This window comes from Microcaecilia unicolor, chromosome 7 (assembly GCF_901765095.1).
Source record: "Microcaecilia unicolor chromosome 7, aMicUni1.1, whole genome shotgun sequence".
NCBI classification, from domain to species: Eukaryota; Metazoa; Chordata; class Amphibia; order Gymnophiona; family Siphonopidae; genus Microcaecilia; species Microcaecilia unicolor.
The window spans coordinates 31,126,160-31,151,479 of record NC_044037.1 but is presented as its reverse complement, the minus strand read 5'-3'; the positions used below and the strand labels follow the sequence as shown (position 1 = coordinate 31,151,479).

The window sequence follows — 25,320 nt, the reverse complement described above, 5'->3', positions numbered from 1 at the left end:
TCATTCCTGTCCCCATAGATGCCACTAGAGCACTGGGCCTACAGGTAGGATGGGGGAGTGATGGGGGCTACTGCTGCTGGGGGGGGGGGGGGTCAGCTCGGGAGGAGGACTTTTTTGGTTAGGTGTAGGGGAGGGAGTGGAAGCGGCATTTTGTTTAAAGTTTCGGCTTCTGCTGAAACCAAGTGCCCAATTTTGGTCACAGATTCGGTTTTGGAGAGAGACTGAAAATCCTGAGTTTGGTTGGGCTCTATTGCACAGTGTATATTTATTTTATTTTAGTTACATTTGTACCCCGCGCTTTCCCACTCATGGCAGGCTCAATGCGGCTTACATATACAGGTACTTATATTGGCAAGGGGGTGGGCGTATGGGCAAAGCCTGAGTGAAATGCACACTTGCAGCATACCTTATGGAATATTATAATGTTTGCGCTATCGTTGGCATTTCGGTGGCCACAGCTACCCAAACATTATGGGTGGTACCGTATAAGTGCTTGCACCTAAGTTCTAGACACAAATGTACATGGTCATGATGGTATTCTATAAAAGAACTAGGTGCCTATGTTTCTCTATAGAATAGGATCTTACCAGTTGCCCTTTGGATACCTAACTGTAGGCACCCTGTAATAGTGTTCCCTTATAGTGCACTTATACTTGTGTACATACTAGCTTTCTAGCATCAGATATTACATAGGCATGTGTAAATGCCAGGATTTACATATGTAGATCGGGCCAAATTTTATGAATGGTGCCTTAACATCGGTGCCGTAAAACCATGCAGTCAGTGTGATTCTATAAACTACGCCTAAAGTTAGGCGTAGTTTACAGAATATGCCTATGCACCATTACTGAGAGTAAAATTTAGGCACACCTAAAATCAGGCTTAAATACCTGGGCCTAAGTTAGGTGCAGATCGGTTGTATTCCATAATAGTGCACATAGTTGTTTGAATAGCCCACAACCCGCCCATTCCGTGCCCATGGCCACACCCCCTTTTCAACTGTGCAACATTAGAATTTATGCACACCGTAGTATAGAATATACCTAGAACGTACATTCTAATTAAAGCCAATCAGTGATGCTTAAATACTAATTATTGGGACTGATTGGCTTGTTAATCAATTAAGTTGTGCATGCAATTTGGCCATGCGTCCAAATTAGAGCGCACAACTTCAGGCGCCATATATAGAATTCGAGGGATCATGACTAGGGCTTTTAAAACAAGGGTTGGTTCTTCTTAGGATCATTATCAGTTTTTGTACCATTCCCCCCCCGGATTCTATATATATTGGGCACAAATCCAAGGCATGTGTCTGACTAAATTGACTAATGTGCCAATTAGTGCTAATAATTGGGTGCTAATTGGCACCAATTTAAATTTGCACACACCTCTTGCTATGCACTATTGTGTACCAATGTGCGCACAGATTCCATAGAATACTGGAGATGTGTGCCAAATTGAGGGGTCCTTTTACTAAGCTATGGCAAAAGGGGGACTGCGCTGGTGTCGGTACGTGTTTTTGATGCGTGCCAGGGCCCCGTTTTACTGCAGCGGGTAAAAGGCAGGTTTCCCTTTTCTTAAAGAAATGGTTGTATGCCAAGTGAACCACTTTCTGCACAGTCATTTTGGGGGGGGGGGGAGGGGAAGCATTTACAGCCACCCGCTGAGGTGGTGGTAAGGGCTCCTGCGCTAACCCGGTGGTAAGATTACCGCTGGGTACACACTGGTGCTACAAAGATGGAAATATTTTTGCAGCACCGGAAATGGCACACACTAGGGGAGGGAACTACCGCTGGGCTACTTCGTTGGGCTTACGGCCGCTTTGTAAAGGGGCCCCTGAAAGCTAGTAATTACACCTGGTTTTAGCATACGTAGCATTCCGCGCCAAATTTTTTTCAGTGCCGATTTTTGAGCACAATTTAGTGAACTAATTTAATTGAAATGATTTACAACAATAATCAAAGTAATAAAACAGGAAGAGAGAGAGAAAAAAGGAACTTAGTTGTTGCTAATAATGCACTTTTTAAGCAACCACAGACATAACCCTCAGAAAATATGCCTCACAGATGTTCAATGAGTCATCTGATGTAAGTGTTGATTTTGCTACTTATAGGTGTAAGTGGCAGAGTTTTAACATCTATTTTAAAATCTTCATGACCATGAGGAACTGATTAAACAGCAATCCTCTACAAGTCAACCTTTTTGAAACTGGAACTGGTCTTGAATGCCAGAGTGTTAAGCACTTCAAGCTCTATTCCGAACCTTATGTCCAAACAAGGAATTTGCTAAGAGTTATGCTTGACTTGAAGTAGCTGTGAATGCCGACAGGGAAATTTCCGAGGTATATATATATATATATATATATATATATATATATTCCCATTCTAAAATACAGATTATACATATCCTTCAAAGGATTGCCAAAACCGTGCCCAGAACACACTTCCTTCCAAATTTCTGCACGCTACAGTGCATAAGTACAAAGTCACTACTATGCATGTTGTCAGAGACAACCACTGATCAAACAGCCTCCTATGTCAGGGCCGCAGAGAGACTAGGCTGGGCCGGGGGCAAGGCTGCCCCGCCTCCACCCCCACCCCCCCCCCGCTGCTGCCGCCCCCCGTCCGCGGTCTTACCTGCCTGCCTCCCTGGGTCTGGGCCCCCTTCATTCAAAGTGGCAGTCGCAGATCGCGTCTCTTCAGGCCTTCCCTCCCTATGTCCCCGCCCTCATCTGATGTAACTTCCGGTTTCCGCGAGGGCAGGACACAGAGAGGGAAGGCCAGAAGAGAGGCGATTTGCGACTGCCGCTTTGAATGAAGGGGGCCCAGAGCTGTGGAGGCAGGCAGGTGAGACCGGGGACTACAGTGCCGGCGGCCTGACCCCGGCGCCGGGCCCCCCTTGGAGGCCTGGGGAATTTTGCCCCCCCCCCCGCTCCCCCCTCTCGGCAGCCCTGTCCTATGTCCCCTCTTTTAGGGGCCCTTTTACTAAGGCGTATAGGTACTTACGCACGTACAATGTATGTCAAATTAGAACTATTGTCCAGCTATCCCGTGGTAATTCTAATTTTTACACACGTCCGATACATATGGCAGAACATACTTTTTATTTTCTACCGCGTGGCACTAACCGGACGGTAATCAGCAGTGTACGCGCACTGACAATTACTGCCCTGTTAACGCGTGAGACCTTACCGCTAAGTCAATGGGTGGCAGTAAGGACTCAGGTCCAAAATAGATGCCCGCCAATTTTTATTTTGCCACACGTCCATTTTCGGCCACAAAAAAGGCCTTTTTTTTGCAAGCGTGCTGAAAAACGGACCTGTGCGCGTCCAGTACACCCGCCTACACCAGCGCAGGCCATTTTTTGGTGCGCCTTAGTAAAAAGGCCCCTTAATCAATTGTTATGGGGTCATTTGGTCTCTAATGGTCTCTCTGAATACGTGAGCACACTTTAAACAATTTACATTGAGTGCATGATATAAAGGGTTAAGAGCATATTTAATTGAAGTACAGTCTGTGGATTTATACACATTCTACTCAGCTTAATTTACCACGTCAATGTGGGTGCCGAGATTGAAGGGCATTCCCCACGTTGTAGAATAGACATTCCTATGCTGCATTGGGTTGGCTAAAATGTGGTGCCCTGTCATATTTTTAAATATTTCCCTATTGTTATGTACTTCTACTCTGAGGCAGGCATAAGTATCCATTTGGATCTGCAGTTCCACCAGTGAATAAGGGGGGGCAATTGTCTAACACCACCTCAAAAAAAAAAATTAAAAAAATCAGTTATCTCATTTGGCTGCTTTTGTATGTGCAGTCTTGCTGACCTGAACATGTATACCCTGGAGGAAAGGAGAAACAGGGGTGATATGATACAGACGTTCAAATATTTGAAAGGTATTAATCCGCAAACGAACCTTTTCCGGAGATACGAAGGCGGTAGAACGAGAGGACATGAAATGAGATTGAAGGGGGGCCGGCTCAAGAAAAATGTCAGGAAGTATTTTTTCACGGAGAGAGTGGTGGATGCTTGGAATGCCCTTCCGCGGGAGGTGGTGGAGATGAAAACGGTAACGGAATTCAAACATGCGTGGGATAAACATAAAGGAATTCTGCTCAGAAGGAATGGATCCTCAGGAGCTTAGCCGAGATTGGGTGGCAGAGCCGGTGGTGGGAGCTTAGCCGAGATTGGATAACAGAGCCGGTAGTGGGAGGCGGGGCTGGTGGTTGGGAGGCGGGGATAGTGCTGGGCAGACTTGTACGGTCTGTGCCCTGAAAAAGACAGGTACAAATCAAGGTAAGGTATACACAAAAAAGTGGCACATTTCTTGGGCAGACTGGATGGACCATGCAGGTCTTTTTCTGCTGCCATCTACTATGTTACTATATATGTAAGTTGTGAAATTGTCACCTGTGTGTTTACCGGCAATTAAGTGGCTTTTTATTGGTGGAAATCATTTTTAAAACTTCAGTCCTAGGGCTAGATTTACTAAAATGCATTAATACATGTTATTTATCCCAGGTCTCATGTTTTTTTGAGTCGAGACTAATAACCCCCAATATTCAAAACCATTTAACTGGCCAGGAATGACACCTGGCTGGTTAAATGGTACTTAGCCGGTTATCCAGTGATACCCGGCAGGAGATAGCCAGCTGTCTCCTGTTGAATATCGCCGGGCAGTGCCTAGCACATAGCTGATTATATTGCGTAATATAACTAGCTGTCCACCGATTTTCAGCGCATGACCAGCTAAGTTTAGTGGCCAAATTTGGCCAAGTCACTAGCAGGCTTATCTAGGCCGGTTGTAACTTAAACAGCCAGCGCTGAAAATCGGCTTGACCAGTTAAGTTGGAACCGGCCAGAAATAAACTTGATATTCAATGCCGGTAACTGGAAACAGCTCGACCTTGAATATCCGGGCTCAGTGTTGACCACAGAAGGCAGCCCGGCTACATCCCACGGTCTGAATATCGGCCCCATAATTTGCACTAACCAGTAAATATAGGAGTCCTTTTACTACTGTGTTTCCCCGAAAATAAGACACTGTCTTATATTAATTTTTGCCCCCCAAAATGCACTAGGTCTTATTTTCAGGGGCTGTCTTATTTTTCGGGGGAACATCGGAGTTGGATCGGGGTTGGCCCGCCCGCCCTCCGTCGCTCCCGGAACTAACCTTAAATGCCTCCTTTCACCTTCGCAGCAAGCAGCAGCAGGGCAGGCCACTCCTTCCTTCCGTGCCCCGCCCTTGCCTGACGTAATGTCCGCGAGGGCGGGGCACGGAAGGAAGGAGAGGTCTGCCCTGCTGCTGCTTGCTTCGAAGGTGAAAGGAGGCGTTTAAGATTAGTTCCAGGAGTGACGGAGGGTGGGTGGAGGGGGGGCCCGGCGACCACGGGTGGGGGGCGGCCCGGGGGCGGCCTTGTCCGGCTCTCGGCGGCCCTGCTTTCAAACAAACATTTGCTAGGTCTTACTTTCGGGGGAGGCCTTATATCTACCAATTCAGGAAAACGTCTACTAGGTCTTATATTCGGGGGATGTCTTACTTTCGGGGAAACAGGGTAAGTTGCAGTAAAAACTGGCCTTAGCACCTTTATGCCATTAACGAGCAGCCATTAAAAAAAAGTTACCACAACACTTACTGCCACTCTTTTGTAGGTGGAAGGGGCTCCTGCGTTATCTGTGTGCTAACCATTTAGCAATAGATGCACGAACTGGTTAGCTCAGGAATGCTGACTCTCCGCCCTGACATCCCTCTTCAAAAAAAATGATTGAGCAGCCCTTCTACTAAGATGCGTAAGGGCCCATGCGTGTCCAATGCGTGCCAATTCTGAGTTACTGCCCGGCTACCGCGTGGCCTGGGCAGTAATTTCACTTTCGATGTGTGTCCCCCTATGTGCGCCAGAAAATAATTTTTATTTCGTGGCACGCGGTGCTACCGGGGCGGTAAAAGGCATTTAACGTGTGTAGACCATTACCGCCCAGTTAACGTGTGAATGGCTGGCGGTAAGGTCTCAGAACCAAAATGGACGCATGCCCATTTTTGGTCAACATTTTTTTTTAAAAAAGGCATTTTTACAGGTGCACTGAAAAATGGGTCTGCGCACGGCCAAAACACGCGCCTAAACTACAGCAGGCCATTTTTTAGTGTGCCTTAGTAAAAGAACCCTTTAATGCATTGTTAGCATGCTTACAATCCAAAAACTACTGTGTGACGTTGTAGCCAGGGATGTAGCCAGACTTTGGCGGGTGCGGGACCCAGAGCCCAGGTGAAGGGGCACATTTTAGCCCCCCCCCGGCGCCGCCGACCCCCGCCATTGCTGACCCCCCCGCCGCCGCCACCACCACCACCACCAACAACAACTTTGCCCCCCCCGCCGATGAACCTCTCGACTCCCCCTCCTGCGCCAACCCTCCCCCACCGCCACTGTCGTCGCCTACCTTTACTGGCGAGGGACTCCAATCCCTACCAGCTGAGGTCCTCTTGCTTCCCGCGCAAGGCTTCGCTCTGTTTCTGACGTCCTGCACGTGCAGGATGTCAGAAACATAACGAAGCCTTCTGCGGGAAGCAAGAGGACCTCGGCTGGCGGGGGTTGGGGTCCCGTCAGCAAAGGTAGCCCACGGCGACGGCGGGGGAGGGTTGTCGGCAGGAGGGGGGGGGGGTCGAGAGGGTTGTCGGCAGGGGGGTCCAGGACCAAATCTACGGGGGCCCAGGCCCCACATAGCTGTGTCCCTGATTGTAGCATGTAGCGATATAGTCCTTTTTTGTTTTTGCTTAGTAAATGGGCCCCATAGCGCCTTATTTTCATGTTTCCGGACAAATCCCCCCCCCCCCCCCCCCAATACCACAGTTCTTGGTCCTTGATTGGATCTGGACAATTCATAACTCAACAGCAGTTCATTTATTTTTAAACCTGGCAGAAGTTTACTCTCATGTCTGGAACATCTGGCTGAATGTGAACTGGCAGCGATGCTGTGTGAATCATGTGCGTGCTGAAGTTTAGAAGGTGTTTTCATTCCAGCACAATTTCATTTTTCGTGTTGTGTTTGTATTTAGTCTACATTCAGCTAATAACCAACCAATAGTTCACAGCTCATATTAACAATTTCATAATCCCCCAAAAACAACAGGGAGAAACAGATGAACTCAAAATTGATTGAATATCCACAAGAATAAATGAATCAAGTGGACCAATGCAACCACAGTAACCAATGGTAAAAGTGAGGAAAAAAGACCTCAAACACCCAGGCACTGAAAGCTCAATGAAGCCAATATACAGCAGGCGGGAGGCAGCCCGCCTAAGCGCCATTTCAGATGACTGGCATTGAATAGCTGGATTTTTTGGGGGGCCGGCTCAAACTTAATCGGCTATGTCAATATTCAGAGCTGGCAGTACCCCCACCAAGGGCCGCCGAGAGAATCGGCCGGGCCCAGGGCAAAGCCGCCCTGCCTCTGCACCCCCATCGCTCCCCCTGCCGCTCCCTGTTGCTCCCTCGCCGCTGCATTCAAGGCGGCAGTCACAGATCGCCTCTTTTCTGGCCTTCCCTCCCTGTGTCCCGCCACGAGGGCGGGACACAGGGAGGGAAGGCCGGAAGGGAGGCAATCTGTGACTGCCACTTCAAATGCAGGGGGCCCGGAGCCGAGGAGGCAGGCAGGTGAGACCGGGAACTGCAGTGCCGGTCGCCTGACCCCGGCGCCGGGCTCCTCTTGGAGGCCCGGGCTCGGTGAATTTTGTCCCCCCTGGCCCCCCCTCTCGGCGGCCCTGCCCCCACCTCCCACCAGGTCTGCCCACCATCATGTAAAATTCTGGCATTTGCTGCCTGTCCTTTTCCTTAGCAGTCCCTTCACACTTTCCCCTCCTTTGTACCAATATCCCAAGAACACTCACTAATTCTCTCCAAAGACCCTGTGCAGCAGAGCTCAGCTTCCCCACAGCCCCTGCAGCTCAGCCCCTTCCTTCCTGTGACTACCAGACACTTCCCATTGGCTGGATTCTACCACATCCTCTGCATTGGAAAGGGGGAGCATTGCAGAGCTGTCATGGGCTAAACTCTGAAAAATATCCACACACTTAGCCATTCTTCTGGCTTTGAGACAGGTAAAGTACAAAATTCTTAGAATCCTGAAAAAATCCAGACAGTTGGCAATCCTGCCTTCTGAATCCTGAGCACATCGGAAAAGGCCCTCCTAAGCTTTTGGGCCCGAGGCACATGCCTAGTTTGCCTATATCCAGCTCTGCCTATGCGTAGTCTATAAAATATGTAAAAATTTAGATGAACTTTATAGAATAAGCCTAAATTTCCACACGGTTTATAGAATACGTCAAGCGCAGAACTAAATTTAGTTGCAGACAGTTACACCAAGTAAAACTTGGTATAAATGCCAATCCCTAAATTACGCTCAGACTGGGTGTATTCTATAACCACGCACATAGATTTTAGAAACACCCACAACCTGCCAATTCCATGCCCATGGCCACACCCCCTTTTCAAGTATGCGACTTAGCATTTATGCACATCATCACACTACAGAATACGCTTAGACAGCTCTGAGTGTAAATTCTAATTAATGCCAATTAGCGTCAATAATTGATTAAGTGTCAATTATCAGCACTGATTAGTTGTTAACTAAGTTGCATGCGCAAACCCAGAATATGACTGGATTTGCATGCGCAACTGAAGTCACGCTACATAGAATCCAAGGGTAAGCGGATTCACTCAAATTGCACAATTGTCAGCGCATGGTATGTGCTCTTGAGCTGCCATATACTCTTCACACCCATTCTCCATCCATACCCCGCCTAGTCCACCCCCCAATACAAAATGCCCTTCAAGCATAAATTAGCATGTACTAACAGCTAAAATAACGCTAAACTGATTAGCGTGTTTGTGCAGTAGCAGTTGACGAGGTGCAGTGGCGTAGCAAGGGCGGATGCCACCCTGGGCGGTTCACCGCTGCGCACCCACCGGGTGCAGCACGACACCCCCCTTCGGCGCATCGATACCCCCCCCCCCCGGGTGTAGCACGACACCCCCCCTCGGCGCATCAACCCCCCCCCCCCCCGAAGTGCATTCTTACCTACTGGGAGCTGCGTCGGTTCCGCTGGCAGAGGGAGCAGGGAACCAGCGGAGCCGACAACCCCCCAGTGGTGTGCACCCGGGGTGGACCGCCCCTCCCGTCCCCCTTCCTACGCCACTAACGGGGAGTAACACTCTTTAGTAAAAGGACTCCATGATTTGTTGTGATTGTTTTCTAGGTCTTCCTCTGACATTTCCTTCTACGTTTATCATAAGGCTATTCCAGTTCAATGTGAAGTTTGATCTTTGTAATCTCAGATTATAGGGTCCTTTTACTGAGCTGGATTGAAAAATGTCCTACGGTAGTGTAGGTGCATGTTATGGACGGGCACAGAATCATTTTTCAGCGCACCTGTAAAAAAACGCCCTTTTCTAAAAAAACTTTTGACCGAAAATGGACGTGCGGCAAAATGAAAATTGACGCGTGTCCATTTTGGGTCTGAGACCTTACCGCCAGCCATCGACTTAGTGATAAGGTCTCACGCATTAATCGGGCGGTAAGGGTCTACACGCGTCAAATGCCTTGTACTGCCTAGTAGCGTTGCGCGCCAGAAAATAAAAAGTATTTTCTGACGCGCATAGGGGACACGCACCAAAAATGAAATTACCACCCGGCACATGAGGTAGCGAGGCGGTAAATTGGAATTGGCGTGTGTTGGGCACGATCCTTACGTGGCTTAGTAAAAGGGCCCCTATATCAGTTGTTTTCAACTTCAACTTTGAGGCCTCTCCAGCAAGCCTGCTTTTTAGGGTAATCACATTCTACAAATGAATACGATTCTTGGACCCAGTGCCTGCAGACATGTCTCGGGAACGTTCCTGCACATATCTCTGAGCCGCAGACCTGAAGAAGATATTTATTATTATCAATAGTAATAACAATAATAATCACAAGTCTCAACGTGTCAACCTTTCTAATGCTTTTAGAATTTACTGCTAACTATGAACTGCTAGGATTAAAATCATATTAGTGTCTTCTGAATCAACTGTTAGGTTAACCGAGAGTTTATAAGGAATGAGTAGTATGACACCTCACTTAAACATATGCATCTCAGTTCATGCCGTCTTTTCTTTTTATTTAAGGTACAATTCGCATTAAAGAACATAACCAGTGTAAACACAATCGGTAACACTTAGAAAACAGTGCAAATTCGTGTAAATTCCATTTCTGAAATACATGTATTCATTACAGAGGTAAAATCATCTTTCCATAGAAAAATATGTGCATTTCCACACGTGAGTGTCGGGGCTCGCTTTTCCAAACTACAGGTTCTAGTTCTTTAGCTGTGTACTACCTTATTACCATTTCCATGATCTGTGTGAGGACTGAACACGTTTAGGATGATGGAGAAATGACAGAAGAAACAAAGAGTGTGGTGTGTGCGCACAGAAAATTATAGCTGACCTCGCAGAACAAATACAAATTTTGTGCATGGTTAAAAGACGCATCTGTAAAATCATTAGCTTTTTGGATTATTGCACATTTGAGGTCCTGCTTATTACTCGGGGATCAAATAAATTGTTATTACAGGTTACATTCATTTTGAATCATCTATAGAGCACTTATAATTATTTGTGAATGTATTTATGTTGCTTAGAATAATTTGCAAAATGAAATAATCTGGTTTGGGTAGCGATGGAAAGAGGGAATGGGACTTGATATGCTGCCTTTCTGTGGTAACACTCAAAGCAGTTTACATATTATATTCAGGTACTTATTTTATACCTGGGGCAATGGAATGTTGAGAATTGAACCCAGTTCACCAGGTTCAAAGCCTGCTGCACTAACCACTAGGCTACTCCTTCACTCTGCTGTGCACCCAGCTGATCACCCTAATCAGATGGGTGCCCAGTGCAGCCCGTAGGGACCGATTCACTAGCAGTCCTATGTTTGGAAGATTACTGTAGGTACTCTCCAAACTTAGGGTGTCTTTTACTAAGGTGCGCTCACGTTTTTAGCATGCGCTAAAATTGTGGGTGCACTAAACGTTAGAGACGCCCGTAGGAATGCATTGGCGTCTCTAGCGTTTAACTCACCCACAATTTTAGAGTGCGCTAAAAACGTGAGTGCGCCTTAGTAAAAGGGGGTCTTAGTACCCTATTCACTTTGGAACAACTAGCCTAGCATTAGCACAAGGGAAATTTCACTCACGGTTGACTAAGGAGGCTACAGGGATGTTTAATCCCACAGCCGAAGACCCTCATCCCTGAACACTAAGAGCTTTCTGAGTGGTGTGGCCACATAGGGCACAAATGTGAAGGGTCACAAAAATTGTTCCCAGTGCACTGCCTCCTCTCATTGGTGGTGGCGAAGTGGACGGGGTACCAATGGGTGAGTCACACACCTGCTAGTTTTGCTTCCCACTGTACTAATTGATCCTCACATATTATATTGTCTCTGTTACCTCTGGTTTGTTTCCCCTCCCCCATAAAAAGTGTGAAATGATAGCAGGCGTCTCCCTGAAAAGCCTAAGACTTCCTCTTCCTGCTGGCAGTGGGGTGAAAACGCCATGGGACTTTGGGTAACCTCTGATTACTCATGTTGGACTGGGGAGATGTCATTCGAGACCGGTCTGGCACGGGGGTGGGAGATAATATGAACTGGGGAAGGGGGGGGGGGGGCTAATTAGAGATAGGGACGAGACTAGTGCATCTTTTTTTTTGTTTTTAAATTATACTCCTACTCCACATGGTGAGAAACCTATGTGGTAATTTCATTGTGTAAGTTCTTCCCCATGAAGCACACGTGTGAGAATAGGAGAAAATGTGCTAATAACTTTCTTATCATGCAACTGATTATTTTAAATGTGTGGCAGGAACCTTTAGTCATAGCTAGGGTTACCATATTTTGTCCCCCAAAAAGGAGGACACATGCCCTGCCCCCTACCACACACCCGCCCGCCCCTTTCACACCCACCCCGCCCCCTTTCACGCCCTCGCTCAGCCCCCTGTCACATTTTCCCCTCCCCCCTGTCACACACCCCGTCACTCCCCCTCCCTGTCACCTACCTCCCCTTATTTACTACTGCCCTGGTGGTCTAGTGACCTCTTCAGGGCAGGAAAGAGCCCCCTCTTTCCTGCCTGGAGCGCTGCCCTGCATGCATCCTTCCTGTTCGTGATCGCGGTGCCGATTCAAAATGGCCGCCGAGAGTTGAAGTCTCGCGAGGTCACTTCAACTCTCGGCGGCCATTTTGAATCAGCGCCGAGATCAGGAATAGGAAGGATGCATGCAGGGCAGTGCTCCGGGCAGGAAAGAGGGGGCTCTTTCCTGCCCCGAAGGTAGAAGAGGTCACTAGACCACCAGGGCAGTAGTAAATAAGGGGAGGAGAGGCTAGTAATCTGCCTATTTGTCCGGATTTCTGGACAAACGGGCAGGCTGGCGGGCGGGCCGTCCTGCCCGTTTGTCCAGAAATCCAGACAAACGGGCAGATTGGGAAAACCCGCCCAGTTGCCCGAACATGTCCTCAAAAAGAGGACATGTCCGGGTAAATCCGGACATATGGTAACCCTACTCATAACATACTTTCGGAGCCTATGCACCAATCCACGCTGTTTTGTACCTTCTTCTCATTAACAACCACAGTTAAGGCATGTTAGACGCAAATTGCTGCCTTAATGGTTAAGGGTGTTTATTGCACTTTGAGGGAGGCAATCTTGCAGTTAATATAGAACAATGATTGCTGCTGTGTGCAAAGGGCATGGTAAATAATACAGAATCCAGTTAGCTAAACCTCTGGAGCTGTAGGTAAATACATCACGTGAACTACCGTGTTAGTACTTAATGCACAACAACCATCTCTGTATTAACTGGGAAGCTTTGGTGTAGCCAGACCTGCCATTTTGGGTAGACCCAGAGTTAACAAGGGGTGGACCCTTGCACAACTTTACCGCCTTTTTCCTGCATCTCTTTCCCTTCCCTCTACCTCTGGATCTGGCATCTGCCTCCGCCCACAGCCCTGTCTTTGACCCTCTTCCTCCCTCACAGTTCTACCTCAGCAGCAGCAGTGATCAGTGTTGCCAGGTGGGCGGTTTTACCACCCAATTGGGCGGTTTTCCGCGACCCGCTGCGGGAAATTTTTGCCCGCGGCGGGTTGCGGTTTTTTCGGCTTCTTTTTTGTCTTTTGTGCGGTTTTTTAGACGTTTTTTCGGCCGCGGGGGCGGGCTTAGTGATGTTATGGGCGGGGCCGATGATGGGGGAGGCGGGGCCGATGATGGCGGGGGCGGGGGTGATGACGCGGGGGTGGGGGTGTCAGGGGCGGGGTTTGAGTTTGGGCGGGTTTTGGGCTGGATTTAGGCTGGTTTGGGTGGGAAAAAAATTTTCCACCTGGCAACCCTGGCAGTGATTCATATCATCTGCCTGTGCCAGCTCTGCAGGCTTTCCTCTGCTGCATCCAACCAATGAGGAAACAAGAAGTGATGTCAGCGAGGGCAGGATGCATCAGAGGGAAGCCTAAGAGGCCGGTGCATGCAGTGGATATGAATCGCTCCTGCTGACAATGGTTCTGAAGTAGAATACAAGGAGGGGGAAGGGGGCAGAGAGAGAGAGTTGCTGGGCCATGGGCAGGGAAGGGGCAGATACCAGGTCTGGGGGCAGAGGAAAAGGAGGGAGGGGAGCGAGCTGGCTGCCGCTGAGGTGTTTTCATTAGCCACCAGACTTGGTGGGCCTATGCCCACCTGTAGCTATGCCATTGATTAGGTGCAGCCAATAGAAGTTTCCGCATTTGGATGGTGTTTGTGTGTGTATGGGGTGGGGGGGGGGGGGGGTGGAATAATTTACTGAGAGCATGCAATAATGCCATTATTACACATTATTATTATCATGCACTAACTGTTAGTAAATGATCTCTCAAGTGTTTATCATGGCAATTAGCACAGGTTAAGAGTTAATGCACTGCATTAACTATTAATTCAAATACAGAATGCAGCTCTGTGCTGCTAGTGTGCGTGAAAAGTGGCATGAACACAGGGGCTCTTTTACTAAGCAGTGATAAGCCAACGTGTAATTAAACTCTGGAATTCGTTGCCAGAGAATGTGGTAAAGGCAGTTAGCTTAGCGGATTTAAAAAAAAAGATTTGGATGGCTTCCTAAAGGAAAGGTCCATAGACCATTATTAAATGGACTTGGGGAAAATCCACTATTTGTGGGATAAGCAGTATAGAATGTTTTGTACTTTTTTTTGGGATCTTGCCAGGTTATTTGTGACCTGGATTGGCCACTGTTGGAAACAGGATGCTGGGCTCAATAGACCTTTGGTCTTTCCCAGTATGGCAATACTTATGTACTTATGTACCGCCTGGCAATCCAGAATTACTGCCGGCCCAACGTGGGCACCGGCGGTAGTTCCACCCCTAGCATGCACCATTTCTGGCGCTAGGGAAAATAGGTCCCTATTTTTTTTCACCGCAGCAGTTACCTGGTGGTAATCAGGCAACACTGCACGGTTATCGCTTGGTTAGTGCGGGAGGCCTTATCGCCATCTCAATGGGTGGCGGTAAGTGCTCCCACTCCCACATGGCCACGCGGTAGGTGCAATGTTACAGTATGGCCATTTCTTTTTTTTTAGCCTTTTTTACCCGCTGCGGTAAAAAATGGCCTCAGCGTGCGGTAAAAATGGCTGCCGCCGATAGAGCAGCTTAGTAAATAGGCCCCTTACATAACTGGCCCCTAGGAGGGAATTCAAAGCTAAATTAAAACAGTGCAGCCAATAAAATGAGCACAAGATGTCACCATTTTTCCACGGGTGACGTCTTTTCAAAGAGTGTAATGTGCTACTACAAAAGAGACAGGTATCGGCTCTCCGCACATTTTCCTAAGAAGTAACCGAAGCAGTGGAATCTGTGTTTCATAGCAGGGGTGATTATCAAGGCAATTGTAATATTTATAATATTTCAATATTTCAGAACTTGATTTATGAATATTGCTGTATCTCTTTCATATTCTATTGCTGACATTCATAGTCACATTTAGAGCTTTTCGTTTTTTAAGCACTGGAAGATGCAAACTCCATTGTCGTTGGAAAAACAAAAGGAGGGGGGGGGGGGGGAAACAGTTCAAGGTACTGTCAGAAAAATAACCAGATCGAACGCTCAAAATGATCGACTGAAGAATAAAGAAGCTGGTGTTCTTAAGAAGGAAAAAAAAATGTTAAAAGACTTTTAAATTATGAATGAACTGACCAAAGAGAGCCCCATGAACCGTCATAGGTACATTCCTATAAACACCTTCCGTTTTTAAACATAAAGAAAATACAGATGGGGATCCCAGATGTGCTTCAGTATCACAGAGGACTGTCAAGGACGAGAGCCTCTGAATGAGTAATTATTCAGCGACGGTGTATTTCATTTACTAGAATGTTTTCACCAGCCACAATCCCACTTGCAAGGCTTCGTAGCCTATCACAGGATACTTTGACAGTTGCGCCTTGTACATTGTGCTATTTAAGGATTTTGCTTAGTTCTTATATAGTCTGAAAACTGTAGTGAAATTTACACTTTTAAAAAAGTTGTTAAACTGTTGCATTTAAATAATTTCAAAATACTATTACATAAATATGGATTTACCCTACTGTATACTGTACTTAAATCCATTCCAGATCTTAAAATCTACTCTAAAATGTTGTACTTTTTTTTTTGTCTTATCTCAAAGAAGAAATAAAATTGTACATATAAGATCAGAGCTAAATATTGAACTATAAAAGAATGCAGCCTTTATCAATAAGTCTGTAAATGTAAACAAAATGCTCCAGTACAAAAAAAAAAAAAATTAAAAATACCCAAAACAAAACAAAACCAAACTCCCCCCCAAAATTGAGTCAGTTGGTCTGAAGTGCAAAGATTTGCTTTCAGCGTCCTATTGTTTGAGTTTAATACTTGGTGTGGGGGGTGGGTGGGTGTGTGGGGGGGAGATGAAGTGTCTTCAGAGAGCCATAAGGAGGACTCACTACCATATATCACTGGTAAAGCTAAGCTCCCTTGAGGGTACTGGCAGTAGGGAGTTGTTTTCATGGAAATCCTGGGTGTCCTTGATTGTGTTGTTGAGGGGTAGCTGCCCATTTAGCAGTGTCAAGGGTATGTTGCAGTATGTGTGATGGGGAGCCAAAGTGGCTAGTGGGATGGGAGCTGCTGGCATGTCGTATTCGCATCCACTGCAGTAGTGTCTCATCTGAATGGTATCTGCGGGGTGGAAATCGGACAGATCCACATGGGAAGCTGTCAACGTGGCTGAAGTACCTGTAACAGAAATAGTGGGTATAGTCTGTAAATCAGCAAAAAGCCTTTGTTCCCCACAATCCAGGACCTGACGTCGAGAGAGCACTTCCTTTTTCTTCCCCGGCATTTCATACACTAAGTGCTTCCAAAACTTTGAATTCAGCCTGCTGCTCTCTGGTCCCCTCCATTTAATGACCGACAGCAATTTGATGGCATGCTTTAATGATTCCACTTCGTGGTAATTCACTTTTCCTCGTAACTCGGCGCACTCAATCAAAATAACCTTGATTTCTCCACTGACTAGCATGTTGTGAAGTCTGTTTTCCATCTCAAAAATGCTCCATCCTCTCCTGATCACATAGGCTGGAGTTAGCACGATAATAAGTCTTCTGCTTTGCTCAACACATCTGACGAGATCTTCGATGTAAGCTGCAAATCACAGAAAAAGAAGAGTGTGAATGAAACAAGAGTATCCCACCATGCCGTACAATTAGGATTGCAGTCTTGCATAGCCGAATCCATATTTCTCTTCAAAAGATTACAAAAAGTCATGCTGCTTCAGAAAGAGAGATCAGCTGTCTATGCTAGTTTTTCTAAAATGTATTATTCATTTCTCCATGTCATTTGCAACTTGGAGAAAGAAAATTAGATTCTTCCACAGTGCTCATGTATAGATTCACAAACCTGATACCCAGGCTACTATTTAGTTTAGTGTGTTGTAGTAACTTTATTAACTGCTCTTCAGACCACAGCACAACAAAGTGGTTTTTCACCTACTTTGGTAGATTAGGTTACCTAGGGTAGTTAAAGAATGCACAAGCCACAAGATATTTTTTTTAAATTTTATTTTTTTAATGCAATTATTAAACAGTGTAAAAAAAAGTATAACACTTGAAATAGGAAAGATTAGAGCAATAATAAAATCATCAATACGGGTTCATTATATCGCCAGAAATAATTTTCCAAACTTTGCTCTAAGTCGACTAAGTTGGGGAACAGAATCAAGATAAGGAAAGTCATAATCAAAGGAAACCAGATGAAAGCAAGAAATAACAGCGGCAAAAGCCCTAGCGTTACCCATGGCAGAATCTCTATGAGGAATTTTCAGCAAGTACTGTTAGATGTCACTCTCAATTGCAAAACCAGAACCTTTATCGCTAAGAAAAGTGACCAACTGAGATGGCTCAAAAAATGTACTTCAAATCATTATACAATAAATTTCAGAAGAAAATGGGTCCCCAATTGGAGTACCGTAGGCCGTACTAATAAAAAGTGCTTCCGTCTTCTCTGGGAGGACTTAGCTATGTCTGGATATTTTTTGGTCCAAAAACCTTTGTGCCCTAAAAGGGGCATAATCGAATGCGGACGCCCATCTCCATGGGTGACTATCTCCGAGGACGGGTACACGAAGGGGCGGGACAGACCGTATTTTCGAAAAAGATGGGCGTCCATCTTTTGTTTCGATAATACGGTTGGTGCTGGGGAAATGCATCGGATTTGGGCGGATTTGAGATGGGCGGTATCGGTTTTTAGCGATAATGGAAACTGAAGCCGCCCAGCTCAAAAACGAACACATCCAAGGCATTTGGTCGTGGGAGGGGCCAGGATTCATAGTGCACTGGTCCCTCACATGCCAGGACACCAATCGGGCACCCTAGGGACACTTGTAAAAAGTAAAAAAAAAAAATAGTAAAATACCTCCAAGTCCATAGCTCCCTTCCCTTGGGTGCTGAGCCCCCCAAATCCCCCCCAAAACCCACTCCCCACAACTCTACACCAGTACCATAGCACTTATGGGTGAAGGGGGGCACCTACATTTGGGTACAGTGGGTTTTGGGGGGGGGGTTGGTGGGCTCCCATTTACCACCACAAGTGTAACAGGTAGGGGGGGTGGGCCTGGGTCCACCTGCCTGAAGTGCACTGCACCTACTAGCAACTGCTCCAGGGACCTGCATACTGCTGTGATGGAGCTGGGTATGACATTTGAGGCTGGCATACAGGCTGGAAAAAAAGTTTTTAAAGTTCTTTTTTTTTTGGTGGGAGGGGGTTAGTGACCACTGGGGGAGTCAGGAGAGGTAATCCCCGATTTCCTCGGGTGGTCATCTGGGCAGTTGGGGCACTTTTTGTGGACTTGTTTGTGAAAAAAAAGGGTCCAAAAAAAGCAGCCCAAATTCTCGCTACTGCCTGCCCTTCTTTTTTCCATTATCGGCCGAGGGCGCCCATCTCTCCTCGGCCGATAAACACGCCCCAGTCCCGCCTTCACCACGCCTCTGACACGTCCCCGTCAACTTTGTTTGTTCCCGTGACAGACTGCAGTTGGAGGCGCCCAAAATCGACTTTCGATTATATCGATTTGGGTGCCCACGGGAGAAAGGCGGCCATCTCCCGATTTGGGTTGAAATATGGGCGTCTTTCTCTTTCGAAAATAAGCCTGTAAGTCTGAAAACAATCATAAAACATTGTCCCTTAATGTTTCTGAAATAAAGGTTGCAACCAAAGTAAATGATACATCGGAATAGATCAGGGGTTCTGAACCCAGTCCTCGGGACACGTATGCAACTATATCTCATGAATATTTATTATGGGTATCCTGAAGACCTGACTGGCTACGTGTGTCTTGAGGACTGGGTTGAGATAGAACCCCTAGAATAGACTGATCTGGTTCATTCAAACTATCTTCAGGTAATTCTTTCCCCAAAGACTGTTCACCAATCCTTCCCCAAGTCACACGATAATTCATTTGTTGAAATAATGTTAAAATGTAAATTTTAACAGTGAGCAGAAATGCTAAATGTGCTTCAATTTCTAGATTATTTTTGGTACATTTCTCTGAAGAGAGGGATACAAGAGAGATATGTGACAACTGCCATGGGGAATGATATCCAGGTAATCACCTTCCTGATCTCATGTGCAACTTTCTTTAAACTTGGCCCCTTATTTTCTGACTCCTCTTGCCTATCTATATGTTCTATCTTTGCTTATACCCTACGCTATTAAAATGTTTTATTACATGTTATGTTGACATTGTAAGTAGTATACTATGCCATACTTTCTATTGTTATTTGACTATTTTTACTGCTGTAACTGTCTATTGCTTATGTTTGATTTATTTGTACTGTACACCGCCTTGAGTCAATTCCTTCAAAAAGGCAGTAAATAAATACTAATAAAAAATCAATAAATAGCAGAAACCACTGGGTTCATAGAAGATGGATTGAAGCTATAAGAGTTTCATAGCGCCCTTGAGAATTATGAATAGATTCCATGTATGAAAGTCTATTCCTAACCATCAAATGATTGATGTTGGTATGGGGAAGAGCTGGCGATCCAGACATTATTCAAAAGTGAGCTGCTGAAGAAGGACAATTGGGGTGACTAACTGGGAAGTGCAATCTATCTGCTGGACAAACCCCATTGAAAATAATGAGAGGTCTGCTGTAAGTTTATGCTACATTTCTACTTCAACTTGAGATATACGTCCTTGGAAACAACCACACTTATGGGAGAGTGCAGTTCATGCTCACTATGAAAAGTGGTGTTCAGGGTCTTCCACATGAAAGCCCAACATGAACAGTCTGAATTCTTTCAGGTCAAAAAAGATTATCAATAGAAATCAAACAAAATAAAACATGGAAAAGAAAATAAGATGATACCTTTTTTATTGGACATAACAATACATTTCTTGATTAGCTTTCGAAGGTTGCCCTTCTTCATCAGATCGGAAATAAGCAAATGTGCTTAGGTCAAAAAAGCAAACAGGATGCTAGGAATTATTAGGAAAGGGATGGTAAATAAGACCGAAAATACTCTAATGTCTCTGTATTGCTCCATGGTACGACCTCACCTTGAGTACTGTGTTCAGTTCTAGTCGCCATATCTCAAAAAAGATATAGTGGAATTAGAAAAGGTTCAAAGAAGAGCGACCAACATGATAAAGGGGATGGAACTTCTCTCATATGAGGAAAGGCTAAAGAGGTTAAGGCTCTTCAGCTTGGAAAAGAGATGGATGCGTGGAGATATGATTGAGGTCTATAGAATCCTGAATGGTGTATAACGAGTTGAAGTGAATCAGTTTTTTACTTGTTTCAAAAGTACAAAGACTAGGGGACATTCAAGGAAGTTACATGGAAATACTTTTAAAACAAACAGGAGGAAATATTTTTTCACTCAATGAATAGTTAAGCTCTGGAACTCTGCCAGAGGATGTAGTAACAGTGATTAGCATATATGGGTTTAAAAAAGGTATGGACAAGTTCCTGGAGGAAAAGTCCATAGTCTGCAATTGAGATAGTAATGGGGAAGCTACTGCTTGCCCTGGGATTGGTAGCATGGAATATTACCACTATTTGGGTTTAATTTGAGAGGAATGACCATTTAAACCTACCCTCTATTTTCTGTCCAATAACCAATTCCTAATCCATACCAGAACCTTGCCTCTTAGCCCATGACTCTTTAATTTTCTCAGGAGTCTCTCTTGAGGAATTTTATCAAAAGCTTTCTGAAACTCTAGATACACTACATCAACTGGCTCACCTTTATCCACATTTTTATTCATGCCTTCAAAGAAATGAAGCACATTGGTGAGGCAAGACTTCCCGTTGGATGAACCCATGCTGACTCTGCCCCATTAAACCATGTTTGTCTATGTATTCCGTAATTTTATTCTTTATAATAGTTTCCACTATTTTGCCTGGCGCTGATGTCAGGCTTACTGGTCTGTAATTTCCTGGATCACCCCTAGAAACCTTTTTAAAAATCGGCATCACATTGGCCACCCTCCAATTTTCAGGTACTGTGGACAATTTTAACGACAGATTCAATATTGCTAACAGCAGATCAGCAATTTCAGGCTTGAGTTCTTTGAGTGCCCTTGGATGTATGCCATCTGGTCCAGGTGATTATCACTCTTTAATTTGTCAATTTGGCTCAGTACATCTTCCAGGTTCACCATGATTTATTTCAGTTCCTCTGCATCATCAGCTTTGAAAATCATTTCTGGTGCAGGCAGATCTCTTACATCTTCTTCTGTAAAGACCAAAGCAAAGAATTCATTCAGGTTGTCCGCTATGGCCTTGTCCTCCCTGAGTACCCCTTTTGCTCCTTCATGATCTAACGGTCCCACAGATTCCCTTGCAGCCTTTCTGTTTCTGATCTACCTGAAAAAGTTGTTACTGTGAGTTTTAGCCTCTGTGGCACATTTCTCTTCATATTCTCTTTTAGCCTTCCTTATTAATGCTCTGCATCTGACTTGTCAGTGCTTATGTTGCTTCTTATTTTCTTCATTTGGGTCCTTTTTCCATTCTTTGAAGGACAATCTTTTGGCTGTAATAACCTCTTTTACTTCACCTTATAACCAAGCTGGCTGTTGTTTTTTCTACTTTCCACCTTTGCAAATATGTGAAATGCATCTGGTTTGGGCTTCCAAGATGCTATTTTTGAATAATGTCCACGCCTGATTTAATGTCCTAACTTTAGCAGCCAATCATGTTAGCTTCTTTTTAACCATTTTCCTTATTTTATCATAGTCGCCTTTTTGAAAACTAAATGCAGCTATGGTAGATTTCCTTTGCAGGTTCATCCCAGATAGTAGCTCAAACTTAATCATGATATGATCACTGTTTCCCAGGGGACTCAACGCTGCCACATCTCGCACAATGCCCTGCACGCCACACCAAGGACTGGATCCAAAATGGCTCCCCCTCTCGTCGGTTTCTGGACCAGTTGCTCCAAGAAGCAGTCATTTATTACATCTAGAAATTTTTTCTCCCTGGCATTCCCAGATATAACATTTCTTGCTGTTATCAATGCTAATTAGCTTGTTAAGCTTGTTAAGTTACGTGCGTTGTTATAGAATCCACCTAGATTTCAGTGCAGATAGGCGTGCTATATAGAATCCGGGAGTTAATGGGCAATTTTCATACTGCCTGCATAGCTACGAAGTCTGCAGGGACATTTTACCTTTGAAATTTGCATCAGTTTTAAAATAAATGCATGCATGTTCTCTTACTTTGAACAATTCCTTGTACCCTCCTGTCTCTGCAGGTATTCTTTTTGACTAAAATAATGGACCCAATATTGAAAGTGATTTAAATGGCCAGGAGAGGCTTATCTGGGGCTGTCTGGGGCTATTCAAGTACGCAACTTGGAAGTACCGCAAAGCTGCTGCTAAAGGTAGCGGCAGACATTCTCAGAAGCAGCCAGCACCGGGCAGGAACGAGTGGGCATCGCTCTTGCCTGTTTCCCCCCCGACCACCATGGACCAGCAAAGGTATGTCTGGGAGGGGAGCCTACAGGGGTGGCCAGGCATGGGCCTCTTGGTATTATCTTCGGAGGAGGGGAGGGAGAGGGAGATTCGGAAGGGGGGGGGGATGGCCGAGGTTCTGGAGATGGGGGGGATGTTAAAGGGGGATTATGCTGCTCTGGGGGTGGGAGGGAGGATACGAAGGGGATGGGGTGAGACATGGGCAGATAATTTTATGCGGGTCTGAGTTGAATATCGGCCAGGACCTGCATAAGATCTGGTAGCCAGTTTAGACAGAGATATTCAGTGCTGGTGGCATTGAATATCTGGGGTAATTCTGCCCGTGGCAGTCAGCGTTTAAAAAAACTGAATATTGGCCGGAAAGTGTTTACTAAAGTACATAATTTGTTCAATTTCTGATCCTAACACCAACCCTAGGAATGCTTGTACTAAATAGAGATAGTTATGCGTCTTGTACAACATACAGCATAAAGGGTAGACATTTTCTCTCACTGCCAATTTCCACAGACTTTTACCTGAAGAAATAGCTTTGAAAATTACCTAGCCTTCCCTGAGGTCTCTGTTCAGTAGGTCTAACGCATGCCTTGACACGGGTAAAGGCCTGCATTATTCAACAGAACTCTTGGGTGTAGTGCAGACTAACATCTGAAAAATGCAACTGAGCTGGGAAGGGGGGACAGTGATGGGTCACATGACCTTTATTCATCGTTGGAATTTTATGATCCTATGAATAGTGTGACAGCAAATTAGGGAAGATGGATGTAATTCTTCTATAGATGAATTACAGAGATATTTAGCAAGAGTCATTTCAGATTCACTACAGACTCCTCATCTGCTCTTTCTTGTCATCAGGGTGTTTTGACATTTAACATTATTGACTGCATCCATATCACATTGAGCAGAGTCTATAATTATATGCATTTGCTGTTCTGCATTAGTTTGTAACATCAATTATTTTGTTCACTCTACAGTTTTGGAGGCTGAATCTCGATTCTTGTGCCAGAGAAATAAAATGGCTAAGCAAATATATACAGGGTGTTCACTCATAGAAGCCAGCTGTGTGGGTGCTGTGGGTGCTTGAGCACTCCCAATAATAGGCAAACATCTTAAGTGTGTCCAGGGAGAGGCAATTTCCATTGGGTTTAGCAACTCCAATCATTTTGAAAAGTTGACCCAGTTGCTCATTTTCCTACAAAGCAGCTTTCCAGAACGCATAGTTTAATACCAAAATCCACTCTGGAAAAGTCTGACCATTAAAAAAAACAACCCCTTTTTATTCCAAAGCCTCCAGTAACAAAGGAATAGACTATTTATGGTTGAACTCCACCATTCCTTGGGGCATGATCAACGCATTGCATTTTTGGCATTTTGCCAATGGAGACCATCTTGGCCGCAACACTGACCAATTAAAAAAAAACAGGCTGGACATATTTTTGGACAAAAAATAAATAGGATAATGCAGTTAAAACTTTAGAGAAAGGAACAGAGCCAGAGTCTTAAGGCAATCACCATATTTTTGGTAGTGAAGGAATATTTTTCATTGCTGTAGAACTGACTAGAGAGCCACATTGTTTTTAGCTTTTTCTTGGGTTTTACTACTACTACTACTTATCCTTTCTATAGTGCTACTAGACGTACGCAGCGCTGTACACTTGAACATGAAGAGACAGTCCCTGCTCGACAGAGCTTACAACCTAATTAGGGCAAAGAATAGCAAGATTCTATGCAGAATCCCAAAGAATAGCAAGATTCCGGAATCCCATAGTAGCAAGATTCTGTGTGGAATCCCAAAGAGTAGCAAGATTCTGGAATCCCAAAGACTACTACTTATCATTTCTATAGCGCTACTAGACGTACGCAGCGCTGTACACTTGAACATGAAGAGACAGTCCCTGCTCGACAGAGCTTACAACCTAATTAGGGCAAAGAATAGCAAGATTCTATGCAGAATCCCAAAGAATAGCAAGATTCCGGAATCCCATAGTAGCAAGATTCTGTGTGGAATCCCAAAGAGTAGCAAGATTCTGGAATCCCAAAGACTACTACTTATCATTTCTATAGCGCTACTAGACGTACGCAGCGCTGTACACTTGAACATGAAGAGACAGTCCATGCTCGACAGAGCTTACAACCTAATTAGGACAAAGAGTAGCAAGATTCTATGCAGAATCCCAAAGAATAGCAAGATTCCGGAATCCCATAGTAGCAAGATTCTGTGTGGAATCCCAAAGAGTAGCAAGATTCTGGAATCCCAAAGACTACTACTTATCATTTCTATAGCGCTACTAGACGTACGCAGCGCTGTACACTTGAACATGAAGAGACAGTCCCTGCTCGACAGAGCTTACAACCTAATTAGGACAAAGAGTAGCAAGATTCTATGCAGAATCCCAAAGAATAGCAAGATTCCGGAATCCCATAGTAGCAAGATTCTGTGTGGAATCCCAAAGAGTAGCAAGATTCTGGAATCCCAAAGACTACTACTTATCATTTCTATAGCGCTACTAGACGTACGCAGCGCTGTACACTTGAACATGAAGAGACAGTCCCTGCTTGACAGAGCTTACAATCTAATTAATTTTAGACAAAAGAGTGAAAAGTTGGACTCCCAGTCTAAGGATACAAATAAATAGGTTAGATAATATAAGCCACCACTAACTCGTACAAATAGAAGGGTCTTTTTACTAAGGTGCGCTAAAAAATGGTCTGCGGTAGTGTAGACGCGTGTTTTGGGCGTGCACAGAATATTTTTTAGTGCACCTACAAAAATGCCT

At 45.2% G+C, this 25,320-nt stretch overlaps 1 protein-coding gene across 1 annotated transcript in view; it reads right to left on the bottom strand.

The window, feature by feature from the left end:
• Window positions 1-16,015: 16,015 nt before the first annotated feature.
• IL1RAPL2 (interleukin 1 receptor accessory protein like 2) overlaps window positions 16,016-25,320 on the bottom strand; it is a 1,135,323-nt gene continuing 1,126,018 nt past the window's right edge. The window contains exon 11 of the mRNA XM_030209898.1: window positions 16,016-16,713. Coding sequence (XP_030065758.1) covers window positions 16,016-16,713 — 698 coding nt within the window. The remainder of the gene's footprint in view (window positions 16,714-25,320) is intronic.